At 59.7% G+C, this 14,320-nt stretch overlaps 2 protein-coding genes across 3 annotated transcripts in view; both read right to left on the bottom strand.

The window, feature by feature from the left end:
* The window catches only part of IRF8 (interferon regulatory factor 8), an 81,144-nt gene extending 69,872 nt beyond the window's left edge, over positions 1–11,272 (bottom strand). The window contains exon 1 of the mRNA XM_069868587.1: positions 11,267–11,272. The gene's annotated coding sequence lies outside the window, so the exon portion shown is untranslated. The remainder of the gene's footprint in view (positions 1–11,266) is intronic.
* The window catches only part of GSE1 (Gse1 coiled-coil protein), a 102,046-nt gene that overhangs the window by 5,995 nt on the left and 81,731 nt on the right, over positions 1–14,320 (bottom strand). For both annotated transcript variants that reach the window (XM_069868580.1, XM_069868582.1), the window contains exons 3-9: positions 8,339–8,557; positions 4,285–4,484; positions 2,619–2,800; positions 2,277–2,474; positions 1,828–2,019; positions 1,397–1,719; positions 598–922 (exon numbers count right to left, since the gene is read on the bottom strand). In XM_069868580.1, the coding sequence (XP_069724681.1) occupies positions 598–922; positions 1,397–1,719; positions 1,828–2,019; positions 2,277–2,474; positions 2,619–2,800; positions 4,285–4,484; positions 8,339–8,557 (1,639 nt within the window). The remainder of the gene's footprint in view (positions 1–597; positions 923–1,396; positions 1,720–1,827; positions 2,020–2,276; positions 2,475–2,618; positions 2,801–4,284; positions 4,485–8,338; positions 8,558–14,320) is intronic.

Genomic DNA, 14,320 nt, shown 5'->3' with positions numbered 1-14,320 from the left:
AATAACAAAGGGAGCTGGCGGCAGAGCCGGCTGGATGAGCCTGCACTGCTTAAGCACTCAGCAGTGGGGGTAAGCAAGCCCCTGTCAATCAGGGGGCTCACGCATGCTCCTCTTCTCCCCCTGCCAAACCACCTGGGTTTGGGGTGGTGGGGTGGGTGCCCCCCCCAGAACGAAGCGTGCCACTGCCTGGGCCCGTTGCACTGCGGGAAGCTGCAATTAGCAGTGCCGGGTGCCTGGGCAGCACCTGGCCGCTCGCCGCTGGCCCCCAGCCACCTCCTGGGCTCGTCGCCTGCCGCCGCGCAGATGTCAGGCACCAGCACCACCCGGCACTGCCAGCGCAGCCGGCCTGGCTGGCACCGCGTGATGGGGACCTGCTGGCACCGGCCGAGCGCAGCAGCTTCTGCTCGCAGGGATGTGCAAGGAGGGGCACGGCTATGGGATGCTGGCTACCTAACAGGGGCTCGGGCCAGCTAATAGAGGGTGCAAACTGGGTAGCAGGCGAAAAAATCCTATTAATATTATAACAGGGATGGCTGCAACACGGAAAACCACAAGTAGGTTTTAGGAGGAATCATCCCTTCCTGGCATCACTCCTACCTGGGGTGCTCGGGCCGATGCTCGGGCTCAGGCTGGCTTGGGGCACGGCCCATGTCGAGGTGCTGCTCGAGCACTTGTTGCCGAAACTCTGAGACCTGGGATTGCCGATCTTCCTTCTCCTGGCGCAGCCGGCGCTGCCGGGCCAGCCACTTCTCCTCCTCGTTGGTGCGGTGGATGAGAAGTGCCGTGGCCGCGCTGCTCCCCGGCAGTGGGAACACGTTGTGGTTGGGGATGAGGCTGGGCACGGGGTGGTGGGAGGCCGGCGGCTGGTGCAGCGTGTGCTGGATGGGCTTTGGCGTCGGCAGCACCGAGTCCTTGAGTTTCTCTGAGGTAGAAAAGGGGTGCAAGAGACTCAGGACATGGAAAAGCAGCGGCTTCCCGTGTCCATCTGTTGGCTCTCAGGTATAATGGGGTGTGCAGGGCACCCCCGAGCATCCCTGTGGGTGGGAGGCACCTGGAGGTGCAGGGCAACTGTCAGCCAGAACCCAACGCTCCCCTGCGTGCGCAGCATGGGGAGCTGACTGCTTGCTGCCAGCCCAGCTGCCAGGCTTGCCATGGCACCGGGCACGGTGCCGCCCTGCACCCAGTCAGATGGCACAGGCACCGTGCTGCTCCTCCAAGAGCTGCGGCAGCTGGGCTTTTGGCAAAGTGAGCTGGCAGCCGGGAGAGCCCAGCTCTGTCCCAAGCCACCTCCCAGGGCAACCGACCCCCTCAACTTTCCCATCTGGAGGGGAAAGGGAACAGTGGCAAGCTGTGCTGAAGGCGGCAGCCCCCCCAGTGTCACCCATGGGGTTCTTACCTGGTCTGCTGGGCGCCAGTGGCTCCACTGGCTTGCCCCGCTCCTCGGCCGGGTGCCCCCGCAGCCCGTGCAGCTCAGCCACAGGGAGGAAGGGCCCCTCCATGGCTTTCACCATGCTCAGCTCCTTCTCCCTGGCACGCTCGCGTTGCCTCTCCAGCTCTCGTTCCCGCTCCTTCTCCCGTTCTCGCTCCAGCTCCTTCTCGCGTTCCCGCTCCCGTTCACGCTCCTTCTCCCTCTCCCGGTCGGCTTCTCGCTCCCGCTCCTTCTCCCGCTCTCGCTCGCGCTCCCGTTCCCTCTGCCGCAGCTCCTCATCCATTTGCAGCCTACAAAGAGAAGCCAAAAAAAAAAAATCAACACCAAATAATCCCAGATGCCTTTTAGCATCGTTTGGGGAGCCCTCTCTGTGTCGGCCTGGGTCATCACCCCCGTACCTCTCGGCGGCAAGGCTGGAGATGCGCTCGGACTGCAGGGCAGAGAGGGAGGAGTGCGAGAGCTCCGGCGGGTACCGTACCCCTGAGAGGTGCAGGTGCATGGCTGAGGGGTGCAGGGGGGGCAGCGAGCCCGGCGCCGGCAGCGGGTAGAAGGGGGACCGCAGCGCCGACAGGCAGTACGACTCGTCCATCCTGCAGAGACACGGATGCTCAGTGAGATGCGCCACTCCGAGGGGGAAAGAAACCACCAATTCCCACCCCTGGAGCAATCCTAGCCTGGCTGGGGGCTGCCTTCTGCTGGGAGAGGGGGTTTGGAGAGCCCCAAAATGCCCTCAGTGCAGCCCAACAGTCCTCCTCAGATCAGGCTCCCACCTCCCCAGCCCCCAGAGCTGGTTCTCTGGCCACCAGGATCCCCTGAGGAGCCCAGGGCCGAGCTCAGCGATGCCCACCTGAAGGCTGGGTGCGGGAAGGGGTGATGTGTCAGGTAGCTAGGGTGGTAGTAAGCAGCGGCGGTGGCTGGATCCAGGCCGAGGGGCGGCAGGGAGGACATGCGGAGGTCCTCAGCGGTGTGGTAGGGACGGAAGCTCCGTAGATAATCCTCGGTGACGGCACTGGGAGGCACCACGTGGTGGACTGGCCGCTGCAGGCTGGGGGGGCAGCATGGAGATAGATGGTCACCATCCCACCCTGTCTCCGTGGAGAGATGTCACCCCCTCAACATGCCCCGGGACAAGGCTTCGCAGGGGACATCCGCATCCTGCAACCCCCGCAACCATCACTGACAGACTCACTTGAGAGGTGGGAAGCGGGAGTCCTGGACCACGGAGCTGGGGGGCAGCCCGAAGGAGTAGGGTGTCCCCAGGAGGTGGGAGGGGACAGCAGGAGCCCCCGCTTTCTCCTGCGTGAGGGGGGGCTCTGAGATGAGGCGCTCACGGCCACCGCTGCTGCTGCTGCCTCGTGACCCTGCTTCTTGCTGGAAGGCAAAGAGGCAGAAACATCAGGCATTAGGGGATTGCGGGGACCTCATGAGGGATGGTGCGGGAGGTCCCTGCTTTCTCCTCACTCCATAACACTTGGTAGGTCCCCAGTGAGCCTGCAGGTACCCACAGGTGCAGCTAACAGCAGTACCCGGGAGAGGATGCATCTGCCGGAGCATCCTCCTGCTGTCAAAGGGCAGACTGGAGGGCTGTGAAGGTCCAAGGGGGGTTACACCAGGGGCACCGGCAGGAGGGGGGGTGCTGGAACGGAGGCAGTGCTGCTGGCAGGACACATTATCTGCTTGGAGATTTGTGGGCTGCTTTGTTCTCCAGAGTTATTAATCATCCAAGGAGGATACAGACTCAGCCAGCAGAAATCCAGCAGGCCTTTGATAATGGCCATAAAACAGGGGCCAGCCTGGCATCCCTGCATCCCTATGGACAGGCTGGCATAAGTGCCGCTGCCCGGCTGTGGGGCCTTTCCCATCTTCCATCGACTCCCCTTTCCCTGTGCTGGGATGAAGCTTGCTCCCTCCTTGCACCTGCCCCAGCTGGGGAGGGTCCAAGGGGGATCCAATGGGGTGACAAGGGACAGGGACCCTACAGGGTCTGCTAATTACGGGGGTGACCTCCAGCAAGGCAAGGCTGGGTTTAAAAATGATTATTTTTCATTACATTTTCTCCATACAGCAGCAGGAGGAGGAGAGGCAGTCCCAGGCAGTGCCCCCGCCGTGCATCCCAACCCCATCCTTTCCCAGCCCCTCCGGAGCAGGTCGCAGCTCCCTGGCTGTCAGGGATGGTCTCAAGGTCACCGTGGCCAGTACAAAGGGCACCCGTGCATCTCCCCCCAAGCCCCGCTGGCTCTGCTGCCTGCATTAAGGCTTATTGTGTGTGCCAGGCTCTGCTCTAATTACCTCCCCGTCTCGGGGCGTCACGCTGTGAGCACAGCTCTGCCAGACAATAACCCACGCTCGGTTAACCTCCGTGCTGTGGGGGTCACTGGGGAGGAGGTGACACAGGGATGGACATGGTGGTGGGGAGCACCCGGACACCCCCCACACCCCCCCCCAGTGTCTGGGGATCGCGGTTCAATTTATTTTCCTCCCCCTGCCCTTGGCATTTCTCATCATTGCCTCTCCGCTTTGTGGTTTAATTAGTCTTTCCAAGTGGCATAATCCCCCCGGGAATCTGCTTGTAGCATGAGGAGGAGAGAGGAACCACTAACGATGCTTCTTAATTAGCCACCCCCCCCTCCCCACTTCTTCCTCACATTCCCCTCTGGATGGCAGCCTGGGGACGATGGCAGCACAGGGACACGGCACAGAGGAGAAGGGACAAAATGGGGTGCAGCCTTGTGCTCCCTTGGGAGCAGCATGGGAGCACAGCTCCTGGCCCCTTGGAGCATGGATGGCACAAACAGTACCATCCCCAGCCCCCTCCATCCTTTGGGGGACCCGGGCACCCCCAAACACAGCCGTACCTGTCTGCCCTCGCTCCTCCAGACCCCGTTGACCGTCTTCGTGGGGGCGATGGTGACGACGGGCGGCGTGCTGGGCACGCTGTGTCCCCCCGGCGGCACGATGATGGGGCCCATGGGGCCACGCTTGGGTGTGCTGGCAGGGGAGCTGTGGTTGGTGGCCGGTGAGGAGACCGGGGATGACTCACTGCTAATCGAGGACCCTGCAATTAAATTAAAAGTCAAAATAAGTGGGGAAAAGGCAGCCATTAACCACCCGAAAGAACCCTCCAAACAAGGTGAAGCCAGCCCTGGTGGGATGACCTACTGCAGGGACTAGGGATGGGGATGCACACAGGGCAGTCAGCATCACTTCAGACCCCCCTTCTCCCATCCTGGGGGCTCCAGGGAGCTTCCCAAGGGCAGTTCCCTCTGGTTCTAAAAGGCTTTGCCCTACACACTGAGATGGGCACCCTCCTGCTCCCATCTAAAAGCAACTGCCAGCCCTCCGTGGCCCATAGAGCCCTTTGTGGGCACAGCAAGCCTTGCCTGTGCTGCTCGCCTTGGCACAGTGACACTGATGTGATGCCAGCCCTGAGGAGCCGCATCTTCTGAAGCCAAAGCCACAGACTTCTTAGTCTGGCTGCAAAAGTTGCCATGCACAAGCCGGGGCACTTGAAAATGCTGGGATGAAGGAATCACTCCACGTAACCCTTGGGCAAGGCTTTATTTGCATAATACATCTGTATTTTAAATGATACCCACCCTGGGAATGCTGGTGATATTTCCAAGGGAAAAATAAAAATGGAATTAAAGCGGAGATTGCAATGTGGGTAGGAAAGCAGAGCTGGAGCAGAAATACAAATTCAACGTTAACTAGGGCACGTGGCACCCAGCATCTGCTCTGCAGCACACTGCCTTCTCCTAAAACCCAGCTGGGAAGCTTGGGGGGCTCCTACTCCCCAAAACCTTACTCCCACCAGACTCTTGGCCAAGGGAAGGTTTTTGACACCCCTGCAGGGAGCAGCTACTGGCCACCAAGGGGCGGCTCGAGGTCACTGCAGGATGCTGGCTCAGAGGTGATGATGCTTCCCATCCTAGCCTTGTCTCCGAGCGTGCAACCAGCCCCTCATCCTGCAAGCGTGCAAGCTGCCTCCCTGGCACGTACAAGTCAGTTCATCGCCCTGCAAGCCCTCCATTTGGCTCCCCTGAGCGCAAAGGCCAGCTCCTTGCCCCGCAAGCACGCAAGCCACCTCCCCGGTGTGTACAAGGTGTCTCCTTGCCCTTCAAGCATGCAGGTCAGCTCCCGCGAGCGTGCACGCTGGCTCCTTGCCCTGTGACCACACAAGCTGGCTCCCCTGAGTGTGCAAGGCAGCTCCTCGCCCTGCAAGCCTGCAACCCATCTCCATCCCTCAAGCTCTGCCAGGGGAGGTTTAGGCTGAACATTAGGAAAAAAATTTTCACAGAAAGGGTCATTGGGCACTGGAACAGCTGCCCAGGGAGGGGGTTGAATCACCTTCCCTGGAGGTGTTTAAGGGATGGGTGGACGAGGCGCTGAGGGACATGGCTTAGTGTTTGATAGGAATGGTTGGACTCGATGATCTGGTGGGTCTCTTCCAACCTGGTGATTCTGTGATTCTATGATCCTGCTCTGTACACCCTGCGTGCTCCTCGCCATGCTCACCCCGAGCACCAGGGGAACTCCAGGAGAACGCTGGGACACAGCAGGGCCAAGAAAAGCACAGGCATCCCCAGCCAGCGGGAAGGATGCTTGTAGGAGCAGAGGCCAAGCGGAGCAGCCCACTGCCGCCTGCCCTGCCTTATTAATTATTCCCAAGTCGCTCCGAATCACTTTCATTTCAAGAGCGGCAAGACTCAGGGAAAGAGAAAGGCTGCCCGCGACAAAGGAGGCCGCCGATACGGATTTGACACCCACTGAAGTCTATCTTGTCAGCGCAAGGCCAACAACAATTAGCAGCCTAATCCCCTCTGAGCTGGGAAGCCATTACTCACCACGCGATAGCGTTAACAATCAATACCATCACAATGAGCCCAGCAATTAATGAAGCTAAAGTCTTACTTCAGAACCTTAATTCTCGCTGTGTGGCTTTAAACGGGAGGGTTTGTGATCGTTATAATTAACTGGTGGTATTCAGCCAGGAGTTAGTCAATGAAACTAATCTGGATTGGAGATGACAAGAGGCACAGTGTGATGGTGTCACCTTTGTTTTCTGACCTCCCGCTTTCCGCTCGGCGATAGCAGATTAGCAGCCCAGGCTGACAGGCAAATGTAATTAACAGCTGAGACCCTGAAGGAGGGGGCGCTGGGGAAGAAAGAAAGGGGAGGGGGGAATAAAACCCACCCTGCACAGAGCCCAGGGTAGGATGGGATGCAGGAGCCCCCCTGCCAGGCAATGGCTTTGGTGGCTTCTTGGGTTTTGCTGGGATGGGGTTGGTTGGGATGAATCCCCGTAGCCAAGGATGCTGTGAGGGAGCGGGACATCCCTCCCAACACCCCAGCTGCGGTACAGCCACAGGCACCCGTCGCAGTGAACACATCACCGGTCCATAAAGCTGGAAAAAAAGGCTGCCAGTCCTGAGTGGACCTGGTCAGCATCACCCAACGCCACAGCAGAGCATCTCCCATTGTGGGAAGGGAAATGGGGTGAGGATTTAGGGGCAAAGTAATTCATCTCCTGCAGCTAAAAACCCCAGTGAGGAAAGAAACTCCCTTCCCCACATGCACCCAAACCCAGCCCTACAGAAAACCTGTGGGATGAGCCACTTTGGGCAGCCAGATAGGTGAGGAGGAGGGTTTTTGTAAACAAACTATGTGGTAATTAAGGGGAAATCCATCCAACGTGGCTTCTTCTCTCCAGAGCCAGAAATCAATTCCAAAACCCGCTGACGTCAAGCCATGAGGTGCAGGAGGGAGAAAAGGCAAAATAACCCCCATCAAACCCAACTGACCCGACCAAAGGAAGCTGACAGGCTCTGGAGCAAGCAGCTGGGGAGTGCCAGGAGATCCCAGCAAGACTGAAGTATCACTAAGACCAGCCCCCCTCGGTGTCGCAGGGACCTGGCATCGCCATGTGCTCCCTTGGAAGCAGCCAATGCTGCTGGCTTTGGGTTATGACTGTGCTGGGGCATTTTGCAGCTGGTGGGGGAACTGCGAAGAGCATCTTGCAGATGGAGCTTGCAAAAGGGTCTTGTAGAAAGGGTCCTCCAAAAAGAGCTTTGCAGAAGGGGCCCTGCAAAGAGGGTCTTCCAAAAAGACGTTGAAAAAAGTGTCTTGCCAAAAGGCTCTTCCAAACAGGGTCTTGCAAAAAATGCCTTCCAAAGGGTCAGTCGTCCTACCCAGGCATCAAAAAGCCCAGGTGGTGGGCAATGACCCAACAGGGAACACCCACTGGTGGAAATACCAGATAAATAAAAATACTATGCCTTTGAAAAGCAATGATGCCGGTCGTTTCCTGGTGAAACACTTCAAAACCCAGGGACACACTGCCTCCTCCTGCACATGTGGGACAGCCCCAGCAGTTTCTGCAGGACATGCTCCCTGCGGGAGCAGGGACTTTGGGGAACTCCATCACCACAGGAGCAGCTCACAACCTCCATAGTAAGCTGCACTCCCACACTCAAACAGAGAGGGGGGCATGATGATGTGGTGGCCAGGCTATCACAGTGTGATGAGGCACAGGGACATCACAGGGGAGACCAAATTTGCTGTTGTGCTGGGCAGTTCAGCTGAGGAATGAACGGATTTGAAAAGCCTCCAGGAAAATATAGCATTTCAGTGAAGCGTGGTGGGAAGGAGCACGGCTGGAGGGACAGGTCCCCCCACGCTGTGCTCTCCCAGGCTTTCTCGCAGGGTACAGCAAGTGATACGGCATTTGGATTACTCCAGCTGAATTGAATTTCTAAACTGCCCCCTCGAGACATGACGCCGGGGAAAGACATTAGCTCAGGAAATGGCGAGAAAACGCAATCCACTGGCTCCCGGGTGGCGGCGGCGAGGAACGGCACTGATGCTCAGCATCCCACAGTCCCTGTCCCCGTCCCCATCGCTGTCCCCTACCTCTGGGCTCCTCGGCTTGTTTGGCGAGCTTGCGGAGAGCGGCGGCGAAGCTGGAGGAAGGTGCTGCCTGGACGGACAAAGTGCTGCTGGCTGCCGGGCTGCCATTGGGGACGATGGAGCCGTTAAGCGGCGAGGGGGTGAGGGGGCTGACGGTGGCAGTGGTGCGGGTGGCGGTGGAGAGCATTCCTAGGGACGGTGACTTTGGCTCATGGCTCATGCCTGTGAACAAGAGCAATCCGCATTAGACAGGGACACGGGGATGGATGGGAGTGGGGACAGCGGATCCCCAAATCCCCCCAGGACAAGCAAAACCTTCTCTCTGGCTCACGTCCGCATCCCAAGAATATACCCTGAGTTCACGCCGTGGGGGAGAAGCGAGCAGGCAGGTGCGAGCCCCACATGCTTACAGGACTGCAGCTTATTTAACAAAGCGAGCGTGCCTGGGCTGCTCACCCATGGAAAACAAGGTGACACAAGAGCCAGCAGCTGCTGCCAGCGTCCCATGGCTCCACCAATCCCACAGGGTAGGCCACTCCCAGATAACGGCAGAGGGGAGGCCTGGCAGAGCCCCATGGGGAAGGAGAGGGTGTTTCAGGGGCACAAGGGTACTTCAGCATCCTAATGGAGGTGATGGGGAGGGGAGAAGCCCCCTGACTCACATGGTGCTGCCAAAACCCTAAGAACCACTGCCGCACGCTTACCTGCCATCATCGCACCCCCAAACCCCCACCGCTGCCCTATATTGCATCCCTAGGTTCCTGACATTGCACCCCCAAGCCCCCACCACAGCACCCCCAAATCCCTACCACTGCGCTCTCAAATCCTCAGCGTGGCACTCCCGTGTCCCCTTCGTTGCATCCCAAAGCACAGAGACGCTACAGGGCACAGCGGCCCCTAAGCGTGGGGGTTCGGGCGCCGCTGACTGGGAGGATGCAGTGCCCCCCCGTGCCCATCCCGTGCCCCCCTTGGCTGTCATGGCCAGCAGCTCCAGGGCTCTCCACCTCCCAAAACAGCAGCTGCTGATGTCAGGGCCCTTAAAATAGACTTTCAAACGAGCAGCTTCATTAACACCAGCCTAAAATTAGCCCTGCTCACGGGTGGGTAGGCAGGTGTGGGAAGTGGGGGCTGAGGGGCAGCCCCCCAGCTCCCAGCAGGGCTGGAGGCAGCTGGAGGCTCCAACCGTGCCGGACACCCCGGAGCAACCCGCAGCAGAGGGTCGACGGGCAGAGCAGGAGGCGCCGCAGGAGCTGGGACGGGGGGGCTGCGAGTGCCACTCAGCGTTGATTAATCTTTGCCCCCCGGACCCAGGAGAGGCGGCCGGCGCGGCGGCGCGCGCTCCCCTCTGCCCTCATTATACAAGCATTTATTAACTCCGGTGCTCTCAGCCATTGACTGCCGCCTTGTCGACACGCTCGGCTCATGTAAATTCATTACCAGAACAGCTGGGAAGCCAACCCGCCGCGATGCCCTGGCTCGGGCACCCTCAGGCTTCGCACCCGCACCCAGACTTCCCACTCACTGCCTAGGTGCCCCCCCTAGAGAGCAGGGCACTAGGCTCTGCCTGCAGTGCCACGCATCCATGTAGCATCCCAGGGGACTGCAGCACCCTGGGCACAGCCTGGCAACACCCAGGCCCTACCCTGCACCCCTAGGGATCAGTTCCACGTGCCCTGGGCACAGCGCTACATCTCCTGGGCACAGCCCTACATCCCCTGAGCACAGCCCTACATCCCCTGGACGCTTTCTGGCATCTCCTTTGGCATAGCCCGGCATCCCCCAGACACAGCCCTGCACCCCCTGGAAACTGTTCCATACCCCAAGGCACAGCCCCGCACTCCCTGGAAACTGCCCCACACCCCCGAGTACAGCCCCACATCCCCCAGACACAGCCCAGCACCCTTCAGGCACTGCCTGGCATCCCCTCAGCACAGCCCTGCAACCCTGGGCACACACTGTGCCCCCCACCTTCTCCTCAGCCAACAAGCCCAGTATAACCCCCCCTCCCAAAGCCCCAAGCTAAGGCTGGAAGCTCCTTGCTAACCAGCCGGCAGGGATTATCACGCTCTCGCGTGCTTACAGGGGCACAGGGGCTGGCGGTGGAGCATCACCCGTGTGATGCTCAGCTGATTCCCAAACACCTCCCAGCAAACTCATGATCCTGCTGGGATTTTCCGGGCGAGCACAGGGCAGCTCCAAGCCAGCAGCTCCCTGAGAAGCTCACAGGGAGCTTGCATTCCCCCCCACCCCAGGGCTGGCTTGCTAATGCGAGCTGTGCCGCTGCCCCAGCTGGGCTCCAAACCAGTTTTGCCACTCCTGCCCGGTGATAAAATCGGCGCCTCCACCCCGGCTGGGGCCTGAGCAGCGTCGCTCACCTGCCTTGCCCCGACACAGGTGGCGTCCGTCTGTCCAGGTGTTGCTGGGCTGCTCCATGGGAGAGCTGCCAGCTGGGGAAACTGAGGCACGCTGTGGTGGAGAGCTGGCCAGGCACAAGCATCCCCAGGATACGGATGTGGGACCACAACGCATCCTCCCGTCCCTCCAGCATCCCATCATCAGTGCAGCATGGGTGCCACTCACCTCTGCGGGTGCCACCGTCCCCACAGTGGCTGAGGACACCACACCACCAGTGAGGCAGGGGCCTCCCTCTCGCAAATCCCCAGCTGATTTTCTCATCAGGCAAATCCATGTGGAAAGGCAGGTCAAGTTTGGAGCCTGGCAGTAGCTTCGGATCACACCAACAGTTGCCTCACCAGGGTGGGGAGCTGAGCCCCGAGTCGGAGCAGGATGCCCCCCTGCTGCCCTTTGGGGGTGCAGGCTGGCACCTCCTACGCACCTGCCCTTGGATCAAGGCAAGGTTGGAGTGCAGGGGCCGCAGGATGCCTTGGTGAGGCCACAGAGACAATTGAGAACTGGGGACCAGGTGATGTGCCACCCCACGCCTGCCCCACAGCATAAGCCCAGGAGTGTCTGGCATTCCCAGTGCTCGCTGGCTGCCTGCCCAACAAAGCACATAGGTCCCTGCGTGGCAGGAAGAGAATCATAGAATCATACAATCACAGAATCACCAGGTTGGAAAAGACCCATCGGATCATCGAGTCCAACCATTCCTATCAATCACTAAACCACGTCCCTCAGCACCTCATCCACCCGTCCCTTAAACACCTCCAGGGAAGGTGACTCAACCACCTCCCTGGGCAGCTGTTCCAGTGCCCAATGACCCTTTCTGTGAAGAATTTTTTCCTAATGTCCAGCCTAAACGTCCCCTGGCGGAGCTTGAGGCCATTCCCTCTCGTCCTGTCCCCTGTCACTTGGGAGAAGAGCCCAGCTCCCTCCTCTCCACAACCTCCTTTCAGGTAGTTGGAGAGAGCAATGAGGTCTCCCCTCAGCCTCCTCTTCTCCAGGCTAAACACCCCCAGCTCTCTCAGCTGCTCCTCATAAGGCCTGTTCTCCAGCCCCCTCACCAGCTTCGTTGCTCTTCTCTGGACACTCTGGAAGGGATGGCAGGGCTATCACCACATGCCCCGGCCCCTTCCCCGTGCCACCCTGTGTCCTGGCACCCTTCACATGGTGTCACACACGCACCAGCCATGGGGTTGGCATCCCTGATGGGGCAGCACCCCGAGTCCCTGGCTCCTGGGAGGGTGTCCCTGCCCCCCGGCCCCCGCCGGCCCCCCGCGTCCCCGGCGCAGGGCTGGGAACATGCCATCTTCTCTCCATCTGCTCCTGATGACGCTGGCGGGTTTTTTGGCAGCAGGAGCCTCCTCCGGCAGCGAGAGCAGAACCAGTCTGGCTGCCTGGTGGGGCTGGAGACAAATAAACATGCCGGCAGGAGTGGGCAGCGCTGGGGCAGGGACAGGGGCTTCCAGCACCCCAAAACCCCAGGATCCTTCCCGTACCACTGCCCGCTGCCCTCCCCTGCCTTCCGACCCCTGCTGCAGGCGGCTGCCGGGAAACGTGGCACAGGCAGGTTTAGCACCTCGGTTTCAGCCCCCCCAGCACCTTGAAAAGCCCCTAATGAGCACGAAGTGCCCTTCAGAGCAGATTGCCATTGAACTCCACCTGCACCAGCCGCCCACTTTAAAAGCAGCTATTTTGAGCTCCTGGGCTCCTGAGCGCTGGAACTAATAATTTATTACCAAATACAATCAGGCAGCAGCTCCAGCCGCTGGCAAATGGAGCGGAAAAAAACCCAGCGTGGCAGGAGGCCGAGGGAGCAGGGAGAGATGAGCATCCTGCATCCTCCCCTGGGACGCATCTGCATCCACCGTGCAGGACCTCTCCTTGGCTGGAAACCAAACCCAAGGCTCCTCTAGGCTCAGCCTGAATAGGTCCCTGAGGAATATGGGGTGAATCTCCATGGTTTCCCAGTCTCTCCTCTCCTCTCAGCACCTCAGCTCCCACTCCAGAGCCATATCCAGCTGCACGCTCCAAGCGGGAACAGCTGCTTTGCATGGATTTTCAATGCTAATGGCCTCACATTGTCAAGTCCCCCCTCAGCCCTTGCCTGTGCAGGCAGAAGGAAGGGCAGGAGGCCAGGGGCAGAGCGTGCCCACCGTCCCGCTGCCATACACCCTGTCACACCCCGGGGACAGGCAGGGGACAGGCTGCAGGGACCACCTCCTCTCCCAGCAATGCTCCAGCAAGCTGCAACACATTTTCCACCCCTTATTTCAACAGCACCTGCAACACGCTCCATAAATTAATTCATTGATTGATCAGAACCCATGCTCTTGCCCACCACCAGCACGCAGCCAAAATGAAGGGAGGTGACTGGGCTCGGTGTTCCAAGTATCCCCAGGGATGAAGAGAAGCAGGTCCAGCCTCTGTTCATCCCAGGAGCATAGCCCACCTCAGCTGGCTCCCCAGCACCCCTGGAGGGGTCCCTTGGGGTTAGGACCACCTTGTTGTCCAGGGATGGGATTTGGGGCTCTCCAGGGAGCCCACACAGCACCAAACATCCAAGTGCCTGGTGCTATTAGCTGACTGGATCTCCATCGATCACTCCTCCATGGACCATTGATCTGGCAAACAACAACAAGCAAACTCATAAGAGCTCATTTGGAGGGCGCAGCACCAGGGAGGGGCCGGGACCAGTGTGATGGGGGATTATTTTTCTCTCTTCCTTGTCTTCCCATACCCAGCCCAACCAGCCTTAGGTGCTTTTTAAGCCCACAGGAAATCAAGCTAGTGAAAGGTTCACTTCAAAGCAACTTTCATTCCCATTTCAGCCCCGGCAGAGCGAGCTGGGGGCTTCAAAAACAAACTGCCTGCGTCCAAAGGATGCTGCTGGCCCTTGAGCCCCTCTCTGCAGCATCCAGGTTGGGACAGCAGCTCCTCTTGGCTCCTGCTGCCCAGATCTGGGTGCTAACTGTCCCTCCAGGTGCTTGTTGCTTTGGGGGAAGCAAGATACAGCCCCAACACCTCCTCTTTTCATCTGTTGCTGCTGGGGGCTGAATGAGGCTGCCGGGCATCGCAGAGGAGAGAGCGAGGCATGGTGTGGGGCTACTCTTGGGCACCACACGGGGGTGCTGGGTGTTCCACGGGGCTGCCAGGCATTGTGCATCGCTGCCTGGAACCGCACAGGATAGAGCCAGGCACCATGCGGGAAGGAGCTGGGTTCTGCATGGGGCCGAGGGGCACTGCACGGGGCTGCCAGGCATTCTGTGGTGTTGCTGGGCATTGCATGGTGCTCCTAGGCACCGTACAGTGCTGCTGGGCACCGCATGGTGCCATCAGGCAATGCACGGCACTGCCAGGCATTGTATGATGCTGCTGGGCACTGTATGATGCTTCCAGACACCGTACGCTGATGCTGGGCATTACATGGTGCTTCTGGGCATCACACAATGCCCCTGGGCAATGCGTGGGGCAGAGCCCGTCATTGCATGGTGCTGCTGAGCCTTGCCCAGGCCAGGAGCAGGCAATGCCCGGTGCAACCAGCCTGTCCTCCCGTCCCGATGCCAGCAGTTCGGTGCAGCCCCG

Source organism: Phaenicophaeus curvirostris, chromosome 14, assembly GCF_032191515.1.
Source record: "Phaenicophaeus curvirostris isolate KB17595 chromosome 14, BPBGC_Pcur_1.0, whole genome shotgun sequence".
In the NCBI taxonomy this organism is placed as follows: Eukaryota; Metazoa; Chordata; class Aves; order Cuculiformes; family Cuculidae; genus Phaenicophaeus; species Phaenicophaeus curvirostris.
Note: the sequence above shows the minus strand (reverse complement) of the source record. Positions and strands in the feature narration are given on the sequence as shown.